General features: G+C 62.5%; 1 protein-coding gene across 1 annotated transcript in view; it reads left to right on the forward strand.

Moving 5' to 3' along the window:
* NEURL4 (neuralized E3 ubiquitin protein ligase 4) overlaps positions 1 to 14,998 on the forward strand; it is an 87,940-nt gene that overhangs the window by 56,899 nt on the left and 16,043 nt on the right. Inside the window, exons 10-14 of the mRNA XM_066588684.1 lie at positions 5,824 to 6,019; positions 6,098 to 6,174; positions 6,407 to 6,485; positions 6,574 to 6,749; positions 7,608 to 7,736. Coding sequence (XP_066444781.1) covers positions 5,824 to 6,019; positions 6,098 to 6,174; positions 6,407 to 6,485; positions 6,574 to 6,749; positions 7,608 to 7,736 — 657 coding nt within the window. The remainder of the gene's footprint in view (positions 1 to 5,823; positions 6,020 to 6,097; positions 6,175 to 6,406; positions 6,486 to 6,573; positions 6,750 to 7,607; positions 7,737 to 14,998) is intronic.

A 14,998-nucleotide genomic window follows, 5' to 3' on the forward strand; every position in this document is an offset into this window, starting at 1 on the left:
CTCCGTCGCTGTATGAGGCTCGTTGTGTTTCTCCGTCGCTGTATGAGGCTCGTTGTGTTTCTCCGTCGCTGTATGCGGCTCGTTGTGTTTCTCCGTCGCTGTATGCGGCTCGTTGTGTTTCTCCGTCGCTGTATGAGGCTCGTTGTGTTTCTCCATCGCTGTATGAGGCTCGTTGTATTTCTCCATCGCTGTATGAGGCTCGTTGTGTTTCTCCGTCGCTGTATGAGGCTCGTTGTGTTTCTCCGTCGCTGTATGAGGCTCGTTGTATTTCTCCGTCGCTGTATGCGGCTCGTTGTGTTTCTCCGTCGCTGTATGAGGCTCGTTGTGTTTCTCCGTCGCTGTATGAGGCTCGTTGTCTTTCTCCGTCGCTGTATGAGGCTCGTTGTCTTTCTCCGTCGCTGTATGAGGCTCGTTGTCTTTCTCCGTCGCTGTATGAGGCTCGTTGTCTTTCTCCGTCGCTGTATGAGGCTCGTTGTCTTTCTCCGTCGCTGTATGAGGCTCGTTGTGTTTCTCCGTCGCTGTATGAGGCTCGTTGTGTTTCTCCGTCGCTGTATGCGGCTCGTTGTATTTCTCCGTCGCTGTATGAGGCTCGTTGTGTTTCTCCGTCGCTGTATGCGGCTCGTTGTGTTTCTCCGTCGCTGTATGCGGCTCGTTGTCTTTCTCCGTCGCTGTATGCGGCTCGTTGTCTTTCTCCGTCGCTGTATGAGGCTCGTTGTGTTTCTCCGTCGCTGTATGAGGCTCGTTGTGTTTCTCCGTCGCTGTATGCGGCTCGTTGTCTTTCTCCGTCGCTGTATGAGGCTCGTTGTGTTTCTCCGTCGCTGTATGAGGCTCGTTGTCTTTCTCCGTCGCTGTATGAGGCTCGTTGTCTTTCTCCGTCGCTGTATGAGGCTCGTTGTGTTTCTCCGTCGCTGTATGCGGCTCGTTGTATTTCTCCGTCGCTGTATGAGGCTCGTTGTGTTTCTCCGTCGCTGTATGAGGCTCGTTGTGTTTCTCCGTCGCTGTATGAGGCTCGTTGTGTTTCTCCGTCGCTGTATGCGGCTCGTTGTGTTTCTCCGTCGCTGTATGAGGCTCGTTGTGTTTCTCCGTCGCTGTATGCGGCTCGTTGTCTTTCTCCGTCGCTGTATGCGGCTCGTTGTATTTCTCCGTCGCTGTATGAGGCTCGTTGTGTTTCTCCGTCGCTGTATGAGGCTCGTTGTGTTTCTCCGTCGCTGTATGAGGCTCGTTGTGTTTCTCCGTCGCTGTATGAGGCTCGTTGTCTTTCTCCGTCGCTGTATGCGGCTCGTTGTATTTCTCCGTCGCTGTATGAGGCTCGTTGTGTTTCTCCGTCGCTGTATGAGGCTCGTTGTGTTTCTCCGTCGCTGTATGAGGCTCGTTGTGTTTCTCCGTCGCTGTATGAGGCTCGTTGTCTTTCTCCGTCGCTGTATGCGGCTCGTTGTATTTCTCCGTCGCTGTATGAGGCTCGTTGTGTTTCTCCGTCGCTGTATGAGGCTCGTTGTGTTTCTCCGTCGCTGTATGAGGCTCGTTGTGTTTCTCCGTCGCTGTATGCGGCTCGTTGTCTTTCTCCGTCGCTGTATGCGGCTCGTTGTCTTTCTCCGTCGCTGTATGCGGCTCGTTGTGTTTCTCCGTCGCTGTATGAGGCTCGTTGTGTTTCTCCGTCGCTGTATGAGGCTCGTTGTGTTTCTCCGTCGCTGTATGAGGCTCGTTGTGTTTCTCCGTCGCTGTATGCGGCTCGTTGTCTTTCTCCGTCGCTGTATGAGGCTCGTTGTGTTTCTCCGTCGCTGTATGAGGCTCGTTGTGTTTCTCCGTCGCTGTATGAGGCTCGTTGTGTTTCTCCGTCGCTGTATGAGGCTCGTTGTGTTTCTCCGTCGCTGTATGAGGCTCGTTGCGTTTCTCCGTCGCTGTATGAGGCTCGTTGCGTTTCTCCGTCGCTGTATGAGGCTCGTTGTGTTTCTCCGTCGCTGTATGAGGCTCGTTGTGTTTCTCCGTCGCTGGCTTTGTTCTGCGGGTCGGTCCGATTCTTACGATCCCGGACTCGTCTGTTTTTTTACTGCACGGCTCTTTTTTTGCGGACGTCCTGTGGTTTCCGATGCTATCAGTTCGCATACACACGGCTTTGTGATCGCTTTTTCTGGGGGCCGGGTGACTGAGGGCATTCCTGGAGTTTTTTCCCAGATGAGCCCCGCCGTGCCGGTAAACCATGCGCCACTTCGATGGATGATACTTTCACGCACGCCGCGATACCTAATATGTATTTTTCTTCTATGATTTAGATTTTTTTGTTATACATATGGCAAAAGGGGGCTGACTTAAACGTTTATTACTTTTTTTTGACGACGGCATTTAAAGGGTTGACGGCCGCTGATTGCAGCTATTGCCCGCAGGTGTCAGCAGTAATAAACAGCTGACGCCCACACTGTGTGATGAGAGGTCGCCCCGTCCTCCCCTCTCCTCCCGACCTTTCTGCCCGGTGGTTATCTCTCTTCTTGACCCTCTACAGTCCGGCTTCCCCCTACAATCAACAGAAACCGCCCTGAATAAAGTGTCAAACAACCTTCTGACTGGCGATTACTCCCTACTGATCCTCCTCGACCTCTCCGCAGCATTTCACACTGTTGACCACAAACTCCTCCTCAGTATGCTACGCTCCATTGGCCTAAAGGACACTGCTGTCTCCTGGTTCTCCTCCTACCTCTCTGACCGCTCCTTCAGCGTCTCCTTCGCTGGCTCTACCTCCCCTCCTCTTCCCTTTGCTGTTGGGGTCCTCCATGACTCAGTCCTCAGCCCCCTCTTCTCCTCTTCCCCTCACTGTTGGACTCCCCCAGGGCTTGGTCTTAGGCCCCCTCCTCTTCTCTTTCCTTCACTGTTGGGGTTGACTCCATTCTCTCCTTCACCCCCTACATCCAATCTCTGGGCCCGAACATGTCAGCTGCACCTCAAGAACATCACAGGAACCCGCCCTTTTCTCACTGTCGCACACTAAAAACGCTTACCATCACCCTCAGCTCGATGATTACAACCCACTGCTGATCTCTACCCCCTCCACTCCATCCTGAATGCGGCAGCCAGGCTCACCTTCCTGTCCAGCCGCTACTCGGACGCCTCTGCCCTGTGCCGCTCACTGCCAGGCTGCCCGTCAAATACAGAATACAAGTCCAACTCACTACTGGGGGGGGTAGACAGCGTAGATGGCGACCTGGGTCCAAGTAATGGGAATGGGGGTCGAGCAGGGGGTGGGGTTAGTACAGTTAGAACGACAGATCAGCCAATAGTACCGTTAGTAGCAAAATGAATATAAAGACAACAACAACCATATAAATTGTATGGCCACGAATGTAAGAAGTCTGATCGGTAAAGTGGGTGAGCTGGAAGCGAGAATGACCAACTATGATATAGTGGGAATAACGGAAACATGGCTGGATGATAAGTGCGATTGGGTGGCGAATTTACAGGGGTACAATCTCTTCAGAAGATACCATGGGGAACAGAAAGGGGGAGGGGTATGTATAATAAATCGTACTTAGTGCCGAGGCTACGGGAGGATATAGGGGCAGGAGATGAACAGGTGGAATCTCTGTGGGTAGAAATACAGGGAGGGAGAAATAACAGAAGGGGATAAAATGAACCACCTGCTAAATATCACCTGCCTAATGCAGGCGGAAGAGCAGTTTCCCACAATTCCCTCCTCCAGGTCATGTATAACAATGTTGGCCACCACTGGGCCCAGGACAGAGCCTTGTGGTCCCCACTAGATACATTCTCCCACTTGGATGTGCAGCCATTTACACATAGAAGTAAGGCTGGACCGGGGGGAGTCTATGGATCTGGAATACCTCAAGGAGAACAACGGAATAACTCCTCACCAGCACGGGCTCATGGGGGGGCTGGGGGGGGCGGGGGGGGGGGGGGAATGGAGGTCAATGTGGATAAATGTGAGGCTCTGCACATGGGCAGGAGGAACGGGTGTCACCAATATACACTAAATGGGGTACTGCTGGGGAAAAGACCGGGGGTACTAGTGGGCTGTAGACTAAACTGGAGCAACCAATGCCAGGCAGCTGCTGCAAAAGCTAATAAGGTCTTGGGGTGCAGTAAAAGAGGTATAGGGGCGAGGGACGAGAACATTATCCCCCCACTATATAAGGCACTTGTCAGGCCCCACATGGAATACTGTGTACAGATCTGGTCACCGGGGCTCAGGAAAGATGTCACAGTGCTGGAGGGGGTTCAAAGAAGGGCAACTAAACTAATACATGGAATGACGGGACTGGAATACCCAGAGAGGCACCAAAACTGGGATTATTCACCCCGGAAAACAGACGGCTAAGGGGCGACCAAATAACTCTGTATAAATACATGAGGGGACGATACAAGGATCTCTGCCAGGATCTGTTTATACCCAGGACTGCGACGGTAACAAGAGGGCATCCGCTACGTCTAGAGGAAAGCAGGTTTCATCACCAACACAGAAGGGGGTTCTTTACTGTAAGAGCAGTGAGACTGTGGAACTCTTTGCCTGAGGACGTGGTGATGGCAGAATCCATAGAGGAGGTTAAGGGGACTGGATGGCTTTCTATGATATTACAGGATATAGACAGTAGGTGACCAGCGGGTTGGCGATCTGGGTCTTACAGACAGGTAGGTACTATCAGAGGTTGGTCCAGGGATTAGTCTGACTGCCATTATGGAATCAGGAAGGATTGTTTTTCCCTAAACGGGCTAAATTGGGGGTGTTTTTTTGCCTTTCTCTGGATCAACAAGGGGGGTGGAAACAGGCTGAACTAGATGGAGATGGTCTACATTCAGCCTCACATACTATGCTACCTTCATCAATAAAGCTCTCCGCCCCGCCATGCCGCGCACGTCTCCCGCCCCGCCATGCCGCGCACGTCTCCCGCCCTGCCATGCCGCGCACGTCTCCCGCCCCGCCAAGTCGCGCACGTCTCCCGCCCCGCCAAGTCGCGCACGTCTCCCGCCCCGCCAAGCCGCGCACGTCTCCCGCCCCGCCAAGCCGCGCACGTCTCCCGCCCCGCCAAGCCGCGCACGTCTCCCGCCCCGCCAAGCCGCTCACGTCTCCCGCCCCGCCAAGCCGCTCACGTCTCCCGCCCCGCCAAGCCGCTCACGTCTCCCGCCCCGCCAAGCCGCTCACGTCTCCTGCCCCGCCAAGCCGCGCACGTCTCCCGCCGCGCACGTCCCCCGCCCCGCCGCGCACGTCCCCCGCCCCGCCATGCCGCGCACGTCTCCCGCCCCGCCATGCCGCGCACGTCTCCCGCCCCGCCATGCCGCGCACGTCTCCCGCCCCGCCATGCCGCGCACGTCTCCCGCCCCGCCATGCTGCGCACGTCCCCCGCCGCGCACATCCCCCGCCCCTCTACCTTCTGTATCCCCCCCATTATCTGTAGTCTGTAAGCTCCTTGGAGCCCTGCACAAGATTATTATGATCACAACTGGTCAGCCTAGAATTGTTGGAGCGATCAGATAGGCGGCTCCGGTAGAAATCCCATCCAGCGCAGGAGGCGCCACCTGCAGGTCCGTGCAGGTCAGTGCAGCGACCGATACCTTCTATGGGATCTGGGAGCAGCGAGCCACCACACGCTTGATGAGACAGCGAGTCCTTAGATTCAGTCCGGTGCTCGGTCCCCGGGGCCCCCAACTGCTCTCTTCTGACGCAGTGATGATGGGGTTGGAGGTGTCGCCCTTTATCCCCGCTATGCATATTCTGATGGAGTGGGGATCATTGCTCCTCGCCTGCTCAGGGTCCACGTACCCCTCTACTACAGCATGGGCTGGTGGTCTCTACATGCATTCATGGCTTTCCTCCTTCAGACACGGTTCCTCTGCCTGGAGAAGACGATGAGGTTCTGGCCCTCACCCCCGGGACACCCTGCACCCAACAGTCCCTGTCTGATCTGCGCTTCCATCACCTGCACGGCAGCAACGCCCTCATTACTAATGGTGGACGCACCGCCCTACGGAACAACTCGCGCAGCGAGTTCAACGATGCCATTGTTATGTCTAACCGGTGAGCAATCTTCTCCACGATGGGCCTGTCATGGCGGCCATGTTGCCTCCCCATAACTTTTGTCCACTTTCCCACCAGGCCACTGAGGGACGGCGAGCTGTTTGAGATTGCTATTCAGAAGATGGTGGATCGCTGGTCGGGGTCCATAGAGGCAGGTGAGGATGGAGACCCCTTCCTGTAACCAGAGTGTTGGGTACTACATAATCGTCCCCTCCCGCCACCACCCGAACCCTTATTAGCGTCGTCCCATGTAAGTGGCCCTCAGGGTCTGGTGAGCGGGACCACCACCGCTGAAGCTGGGCATCAGTTGGTCTCCTGCCAAATATGTTGGCGCTATACAAATGTAGATTGTATTGCGGTCACGGTTGGCATTGTGTGTCTCTCCAGGGGTCACAGCCATCCGCCCGGAGGAGCTGGAGTTTCCCAACACGATGACGGACATTGACTACGATACGTGGATGTTGAGGTGAGCCGTGCAGAGCCGCTCTGGGCAGCAGCGTTTCCTCTCATTAGGGCTTGTCTCAGGCGTGACACCCGCTCCTCTCTCGTCTTAGCGGCACGGCCATCATGCAGGATGGTAATACCTTGAGGAATAACTACGGCTGCGATCTAGACTCCTTGGGAGCCGGTTCAAGGATTGGAATGATGAAGACCGCCAGAGGAGATTTACACTATTACATTAATGGTGACGACCAAGGTGTGGCATGCACGGGACTGCCGGCAGGAAGAGGTGAGCCAGAGGTAGCCCGGTGCTTGGGTCCTTGGAGAGGGAAGTTGTGTGTCCATTTCTCCTGCACGTGCTACCTTGTCTGTTCCATGGATAAGGCGATTTATCAGAGGAGATGTGCTGTTTGCGGGTTTCCTTCCAGTGGGCGAGGTGACCGGGGACATCTGTGGGCCTCTGTCCAGTGGGCGACGGGGGCCGGGGCTGTCCGCGGGCCCTCTGTCCAGCGGGCGACTGGGGCCGTCCGCGGGCCCTCTGTCCAGCGGGCGACTAGGGCCGTCCGCGGGCCCTCTGTCCAGCGGGCGGCTGGGGCCGGGGCTGTCCGCGGGCCCTCTGTCCAGCGGGCGACTGGGGCCGTCCGCGGGCCCTCTGTCCAGTGGGCAACGGGGGCCGGGGCTGTCCGCGGGCCCTCTGTCCAGCGGGCGACTGGGGCCGTCCGCGGGCCCTCTGTCCAGTAGGCGACGGGGGCCGAGGCTGTCCGCGGGCCCTCTGTCCAGCGGGCGGCTGGGGCTGTCCGCGGGCCCTCTGTCCAGCGGGCGGCTGGGGCCGTCCGCGGGCCCTCTGTCCAGCGGGCGGCTGGGGCCGTCCGCGGGCCCTCTGTCCAGCGGGCGGCTGGGGCCGTCCGCGGGCCCTCTGTCCAGCGGGCGGCTGGGGCCGTCCGCGGGCCCTCTGTCCAGCGGGCGGCTGGGGCCGTCCGCGGGCCCTCTGTCCAGCGGGCGGCTGGGGCCGTCCGCGGGCCCTCTGTCCAGCGGGCGGCTGGGGCCGTCCGCGGGCCCTCTGTCCAGGGGGCCGTCCAGCGGGCGAGGGGGGCTGTTGGTGTGCGGTCTGCGGAGCGGTCATTTACACTTGTTTTGTGTCCACCAGACATCTATGCAGTGATAGACTTGTACGGACAGTGTGTCCAGGTGTCGCTGACCGGCGGTAGTGGACTCATTGACAACAGCTTATCAGCGAGTCATGTGACTGACAAGTCCCTTCCCAGCCCGTCTCCAGGTGAGTCCGCCATCTTTCATCTGCCATCAGGTGTGTAGTTGCATATATGGCTCTACTAAGCTGCTATAGTATGGTGCTTGTCATGGTCTGTGATTCCTCACATCTGGCCGCCTCACGTTCATGTCATACTGCCCAGTATCCGCGTGTGCGGTCCCCCTCCTGTATGTCCGGTCGCCCTCCCTGTCCTCCGGGTCTGACGTGTGCGGTCCCCCTCCTGTATGTCCGGTCGCCCTCCCTGTCCTCCGGGTCTGACGTGTGCGGTCCCCCTCCTGTATGTCCCATCGCCCTCCCTGTCCTCCGGGGCTGACGTGTGCGGTCCCCCTCCTGTATGTCCGGTCGTCCTCCCTGTCCTCCGGGTCTGACGTGTGCGGTCCCCCTCCTGTATGTCCGGTCGCCCTCCCTGTCCTCCGGGTCTGACGTGTGCGGTCCCCCTCCTGTATGTCCCATCGCCCTCCCTGTCCTCCGGGGCTGACGTGTGCGGTCCCCCTCCTGTATGTCCGGTCGCCCTCCCTGTCCTCCGGGTCTGACGTGTGCGGTCCCCCTCCTGTATGTCCCGTCGCCCTCCCTGTCCTCCGGGTCTGACGTGTGCGGTCCCCCTCCTGTATGTCCCGTCGCCCTCCCTGTCCTCCGGGGCTGACCTGTGCGATCCCCCTCCTGTTTGTCCGGTCGCCCTCCCTGTCCTCCGGGTCTGACGTGTGCGGTCCCCCTCCTGTATGTCCCATCGCCCTCCCTGTCCTCCGGGTCTGACGTGTGCGGTCCCCCTCCTGTATGTCCGGTCGCCCTCCCTGTCCTCCGGGTCTGACGTGTGCGGTCCCCCTCCTGTATGTCCGGTCGCCCTCCCTGTCCTCCGGGTCTGACGTGTGCGGTCCCCCTCCTGTATGTCCCATCGCCCTCCCTGTCCTCTGGGGCTGACTTGTGCGGTCCCTCTCCGGTATGTCCGGTCGCCCTCCCTGTCCTCCGGGTCTGACGTGTGCGGTCCCCCTCCTGTATGTCCCATCGCCCTCCCTGTCCTCCGGGTCTGACGTGTGCGGTCCCTCTCCGGTATGTCCGGTCGCCCTCCCTGTCCTCCGGGTCTGATGTGTGCGGTCCCCCTCCGGTATGTCCGGTCGCCCTCCCTGTCCTCCGGGTCTGACGTGTGCGGTCCCCCTCCTGTATGTCCCATCGCCCTCCCTGTCCTCCGGGTCTGACGTGTGCGGTCCCCCTCCTGTATGTCCCGTCGTCCTCCCTGTCCTCCGGGTCTGACGTGTGCGGTCCCCCTCCTGTATGTCCCATCGCCCTCCCTGTCCTCTGGGGCTGACGTGTGCGGTCCCTCTCCGGTATGTCCGGTCGCCCTCCCTGTCCTCCGGGTCTGATGTGTGCGGTCCCCCTCCGGTATGTCCGGTCGCCCTCCCTGTCCTCCGGGTCTGACGTTTGCGGTCCCCCTCCTGTATGTCCCGTCGCCCTCCCTGTCCTCCGGGTCTGACGTGTGCGGTCCCCCTCCTGTATGTCCGGTCGCCCTCCCTGTCCTCCGGGTCTGACGTGTGCGGTCCCCCTCCTGTATGTCCGGTCGCCCTCCCTGTCCTCCGGGTCTGACGTGTGCGGTCCCCCTCCTGTATGTCCCGTTGCCCTCCCTGTCCTCCGGGTCTGACGTGTGCGGTCCCCCTCCTGTATGTCCCGTCGTCCTCCCTGTCCTCCGGCGGTGACGTGTGCGGTCCCCCTCCTGTATGTCCGGTCGTCCTCCGGGTCTGACGTGTGCGGTCCCCCTCCTGTATGTCCGGTCGCCCTCCCTGTCCTCCGGGTCTGACATGTGCGGTCCCCCTCCTGTATGTCCCATCGCCCTCCCTGTCCTCTGGGGCTGACGTGTGCGGTCCCTCTCCGGTATGTCCGGTCGCCCTCCCTGTCCTCCGGGTCTGATGTGTGCGGTCCCCCTCCGGTATGTCCGGTCGCCCTCCCTGTCCTCCGGGTCTGACGTGTGCGGTCCCCCTCCTGTATGTCCCATCGCCCTCCCTGTCCTCCGGGTCTGACGTGTGCGGTCCCCCTCCTGTTTGTCCGGTCGCCCTCCCTGTCCTCCGGGTCTGATGTGTGCGGTCCCCCTCCGGTATGTCCGGTCGCCCTCCCTGTCCTCCGGGTCTGACGTGTGCGGTCCCCCTCCTGTATGTCCCATCGCCCTCCCTGTCCTCCGGGTCTGACGTGTGCGGTCCCCCTCCTGTATGTCCGGTCGCCCTCCCTGTCCTCCGGGTCTGACGTGTGCGGTCCCCCTCCTGTTTGTCCGGTCGCCCTCCCTGTCCTCCGGGTCTAATGTGTGCGGTCCCCCTCCTGTATGTCCGGTCGCCCTCCCTGTCCTCTGGGGCTGACGTGCGCGGTCCCCCTCCTGTATGTCCCGTTGCCCTCCCTGTCCTCCGGGTCTGACGTGTGCGGTCCCCCTCCTGTATGTCCCGTCGCCCTCCCTGTCCTCCGGGGCTGACCTGTGCAGTCCCCCTCCTGTTTGTCCGGTCGCCCTCCCTGTCCTCCGGGTCTGACGTGTGCGGTCCCCCTCCTGTATGTCCCATCGCCCTCCCTGTCCTCCGGGTCTGACGTGTGCGGTCCCCCTCCTGTATGTCCCATCGCCCTCCCTGTCCTCCGGGGCTGACCTGTGCAGTCCCCCTCCTGTTTGTCCGGTCGCCCTCCCTGTCCTCCGGGTCTGACGTGTGCGGTCCCCCTCCTGTATGTCCCATCGCCCTCCCTGTCCTCCGGGTCTGACGTGTGCGGTCCCCCTCCTGTATGTCCGGTCGCCGTCCCTGTCCTCCGGGTCTGACGTGTGCGGTCCCCCTCCTGTATGTCCCGTTGCCCTCCCTGTCCTCTGGGTCTGACGTGTGCGGTCCCCCTCCTGTATGTCCGGTCGCCCTCCCTGTCCTCCGGGTCTGACGTGTGCGGTCCCCCTCCTGTATGTCCCGTCGTCCTCCCTGTCCTCCGGCGGTGACGTGTGCGGTCCCCCTCCTGTATGTCCCGTCGCCCTCCCTGTCCTCCGGGTCTGACGTGTGCGGTCCCCCTCCTGTATGTCCGGTCGCCCTCCCTGTCCTCCGGGTCTGACGTGTGCGGTCCCCCTCCTGTATGTCCCGTTGCCCTCCCTGTCCTCCGGGTCTGACGTGTGCGGTCCCCCTCCGGTATGTCCGGTCGCCCTCCCTGTCCTCTGGGGCTGACCTGTGCAGTCCCTCTCCGGTATGTCCGGTCGCCCTCCCTGTCCTCCGGGTCTGACGTGTGCGGTCCCCCTCCTGTATGTCCGGTCGCCCTCCCTGTCCTCCGGGTCTGACGTGTGCGGTCCCCCTCCTGTATGTCCGGTCGCCCTCCCTGTCCTCCGGGTCTGACGTGCGCGGTCCCTCTCCTGTATGTCCGGTCGCCCTCCCTGTCCTCTGGGGTTGACGTGTGCGGTCCCCCTCCTGTATGTCCCGTCGCCCTCCCTGTCCTCCGGGTCTGACGTGTGCGGTCCCCCTCCTGTATGTCCCGTCGCCCTCCCTGTCCTCCGGGTCTGACGTGTGCGGTCCCCCTCCTGTATGTCCGGTCGCCCTCCCTGTCCTCTGGGGTTGACATGTGCGGTCCCCCTCCTGTATGTCCCATCGCCCTCCCTGTCCTCTGGGGCTGACGTGTGCGGTCCCTCTCCGGTATGTCCGGTCGCCCTCCCTGTCCTCCGGGTCTGATGTGTGCGGTCCCCCTCCGGTATGTCCGGTCGCCCTCCCTGTCCTCCGGGTCTGACGTGTGCGGTCCCCCTCCTGTATGTCCCATCGCCCTCCCTGTCCTCCGGGTCTGACGTGTGCGGTCCCCCTCCTGTATGTCCGGTCGCCCTCCCTGTCCTCCGGGTCTGACGTGTGCGGTCCCCCTCCTGTATGTCCGGTCGCCCTCCCTGTCCTCCGGGTCTGACGTGTGCGGTCCCCCTCCTGTATGTCCGGTCGCCCTCCCTGTCCTCCGGGTCTGACGTGTGCGGTCCCCCTCCTGTATGTCCCGTCGTCCTCCCTGTCCTCCGGGTCTGACGTGTGCGGTCCCCCTCCTGTATGTCCCGTCGTCCTCCCTGTCCTCCGTGGCTGACCTGTGCAGTCCCCCTCCTGTTTGTCCGGTCGCCCTCCCTGTCCTCCGGGTCTGACGTGTGCGGTCCCCCTCCTGTATGTCCGGTCGCCCTCCCTGTCCTCCGGGTCTGACGTGTGCGGTCCCCCTCCTGTATGTCCGGTCGCCCTCCCTGTCCTCCGGGTCTGACGTGTGCGGTCCCCCTCCTGTATGTCCGGTCGCCCTCCCTGTCCTCCGGGTCTGACGTGTGCGGTCCCCCTCCTGTATGTCCCATCGCCCTCCCTGTCCTCCGGGTCTGACGTGTGCGGTCCCCCTCCTGTATGTCCCGTTGCCCTCCCTGTCCTCCGGGTCTGACGTGTGCGGTCCCCCTCCTGTATGTCCCGTCGTCCTCCCTGTCCTCCGGCGGTGACGTGTGCGGTCCCCCTCCTGTATGTCCCATCGCCCTCCCTGTCCTCCGGGTCTGACGTGTGCGGTCCCCCTCCTGTATGTCCGGTCGCCCTCCCTGTCCTCCGGGTCTGACGTGTGCGGTCCCCCTCCTGTATGTCCCGTCGTCCTCCCTGTCCTCCGGGTCTGACGTGTGCGGTCCCCCTCCTGTATGTCCGGTCGCCCTCCCTGTCCTCCGGGTCTGACGTGCGCGGTCCCCCTTCTGTATGTCCGGTCGCCCTCCCTGTCCTCCGGGTCTGACGTGTGCGGTCCCCCTCCTGTATGTCCCGTCGCCCTCCCTGTCCTCCGTGGCTGACCTGTGCAGTCCCCCTCCTGTTTGTCCGGTCGCCCTCCCTGTCCTCCGGGTCTGACGTGTGCGGTCCCCCTCCTGTATGTCCGGTCGCCCTCCCTGTCCTCCGGGTCTGACGTGTGCGGTCCCCCTCCTGTATGTCCCATCGCCCTCCCTGTCCTCCGGGTCTAATGTGTGCGGTCCCCCTCCTGTATGTCCGGTCGCCCTCCCTGTCCTCCGGGTCTGACGTGTGCGGTCCCCCTCCTGTATGTCCGGTCGCCCTCCCTGTCCTCCGGGTCTGACGTGCGCGGTCCCCCTCCTGTATGTCCGGTCGCCCTCCCTGTCCTTTGGGGCTGACGTGTGCGGTCCCTCTCCTGTATGTCCGGTCGCCCTCCCTGTCCTCCGGGTCTGACGTGTGCGGTCCCCCTCCTGTATGTCCGGTCGCCCTCCCTGTCCTCCGGGTCTGACGTGTGCGGTCCCCCTCCTGTATGTCCGGTCGCCCTCCCTGTCCTCCGGGTCTGACGTGTGCGGTCCCCCTCCTGTATGTCCCATCGCCCTCCCTGTCCTCCGGGTCTGACGTGTGCGGTCCCCCTCCTGTATGTCCCGTCGTCCTCCCTGTCCTCCGGGTCTGACGTGTGCGGTCCCCCTCCTGTATGTCCCATCGCCCTCCCTGTCCTCCGGGTCTGACGTGCGCGGTCCCCCTCCTGTATGTCCGGTCGCCCTCCCTGTCCTCTGGGGTTGACGTGTGCGGTCCCCCTCCTGTATGTCCCGTCGCCCTCCCTGTCCTCCGGGTCTGACGTGTGCGGTCCCCCTCCTGTATGTCCCATCGCCCTCCCTGTCCTCCGGGTCTGATGTGTGCGGTCCCCCTCCTGTATGTCCCGTCGTCCTCCCTGTCCTCCGGCGGTGACGTGTGCGGTCCCCCTCCTGTATGTCCGGTCGCCCTCCCTGTCCTCTGGGGCTGACGTGCGCGGTCCCCCTCCTGTATGTCCGGTCGCCCTCCCTGTCCTCTGGGGTTGACGTGTGCGGTCCCCCTCCTGTATGTCCCGTCGCCCTCCCTGTCCTCCGGGTCTGACGTGTGCGCTCCCCCTCCTGTATGTCCCGTCGCCCTCCCTGTCCTCTGGGGTTGACGTGTGCGGTCCCCCTCCTGTATGTCCGGTCGCCCTCCCTGTCCTCCGGGTCTGACGTGTGCGGTCCCCCTCCTGTATGTCCCGTCGTCCTCCCTGTCCTCCGGCGGTGACGTGTGCGGTCCCCCTCCTGTATGTCCCGTCGCCCTCCCTGTCCTCCGGGGCTGACCTGTGCAGTCCCCCTCCTGTTTGTCCGGTCGCCCTCCCTGTCCTCCGGGTCTAATGTGTGCGGTCCCCCTCCTGTATGTCCGGTCGCCCTCCCTGTCCTCCGGGTCTGACGTGTGCGGTCCCCCTCCTGTATGTTCCGTCGTCCTCCCTGTCCTCCGGCGGTGACGTGTGCGGTCCCCCTCCTGTATGTCCCATCGCCCTCCCTGTCCTCCGGGTCTGACGTGTGCGGTCCCCCTCCTGTATGTCCGGTCGCCCTCCCTGTCCTCTGGGGCTGACGTGCGCGGTCCCCCTCCTGTATGTCCCGTTGCCCTCCCTGTCCTCCGGGTCTGACGTGTGCGGTCCCCTTCCTGTATGTCCCGTCGCCCTCCCTGTCCTCCGGGTGTGACGTGTGCGGTCCCCCTCCTGTATGTCCCGTCGCCCTCCCTGTCCTCCGGGGCTGACCTGTGCGGTCCCCCTCCTGTTTGTCCGGTCGCCCTCCCTGTCCTCCGGGTCTGACGTGTGCGGTCCCCCTCCTGTATGTCCGGTCGCCCTCCCTGTCCTCTGGGGCTGACCTGCGCGGTCCCCCTCCTGTATGTCCCGTTGCCCTCCCTGTCCTCCGGGTCTGACGTGTGCGGTCCCCCTCCTGTATGTCCGGTCGCCCTCCCTGTCCTCCGGGTCTGACGTGTGCGGTCCCCCTCCTGTATGTCCCGTTGCCCTCCCTGTCCTCCGGGTCTGACGTGCGCGGTCCCCCTCCTGTATGTCCCGTCGCCCTCCCTGTCCTCCGGGTCTGACGTGTGCGGTCCCCCTCCTGTATGTCCCGTCGCCCTCCCTGTCCTCCGGGTCTGACGTGTGCGGTCCCCCTCCTGTATGTCCCGTTGCCCTCCCTGTCCTCCGGGGCTGACCTGTGCAGTCCCCCTCCTGTTTGTCCGGTCGCCCTCCCTGTCCTCCGGGTCTAATGTGTGCGGTCCCCCTCCTGTATGTCCGGTCGCCCTCCCTGTCCTCCGGGTCTGACGTGTGCGGTCCCCCTCCTGTATGTCCGGTCGCCCTCCCTGTCCTCCGGGTCTGACGTGTGCGGTCCCCCTCCTGTATGTCCGGTCGCCCTCCCTGTCCTCTGGGTCTGACGTGTGCGGTCCCCCTCCTGTATGTCCGGTCGCCCTCCCTGTCCTCTGGGGCTGACGTGCGCGGTCCCCCTCCTGTATGTCCCGTTGCCCTCCCTGTCCTCCGGGTCTGACGTGTGCGGTCCCCCTCCTGTATGTCCCGTCGCC

This window comes from Eleutherodactylus coqui, unplaced genomic scaffold (assembly GCF_035609145.1).
Source record: "Eleutherodactylus coqui strain aEleCoq1 unplaced genomic scaffold, aEleCoq1.hap1 HAP1_SCAFFOLD_158, whole genome shotgun sequence".
In the NCBI taxonomy this organism is placed as follows: Eukaryota; Metazoa; Chordata; class Amphibia; order Anura; family Eleutherodactylidae; genus Eleutherodactylus; species Eleutherodactylus coqui.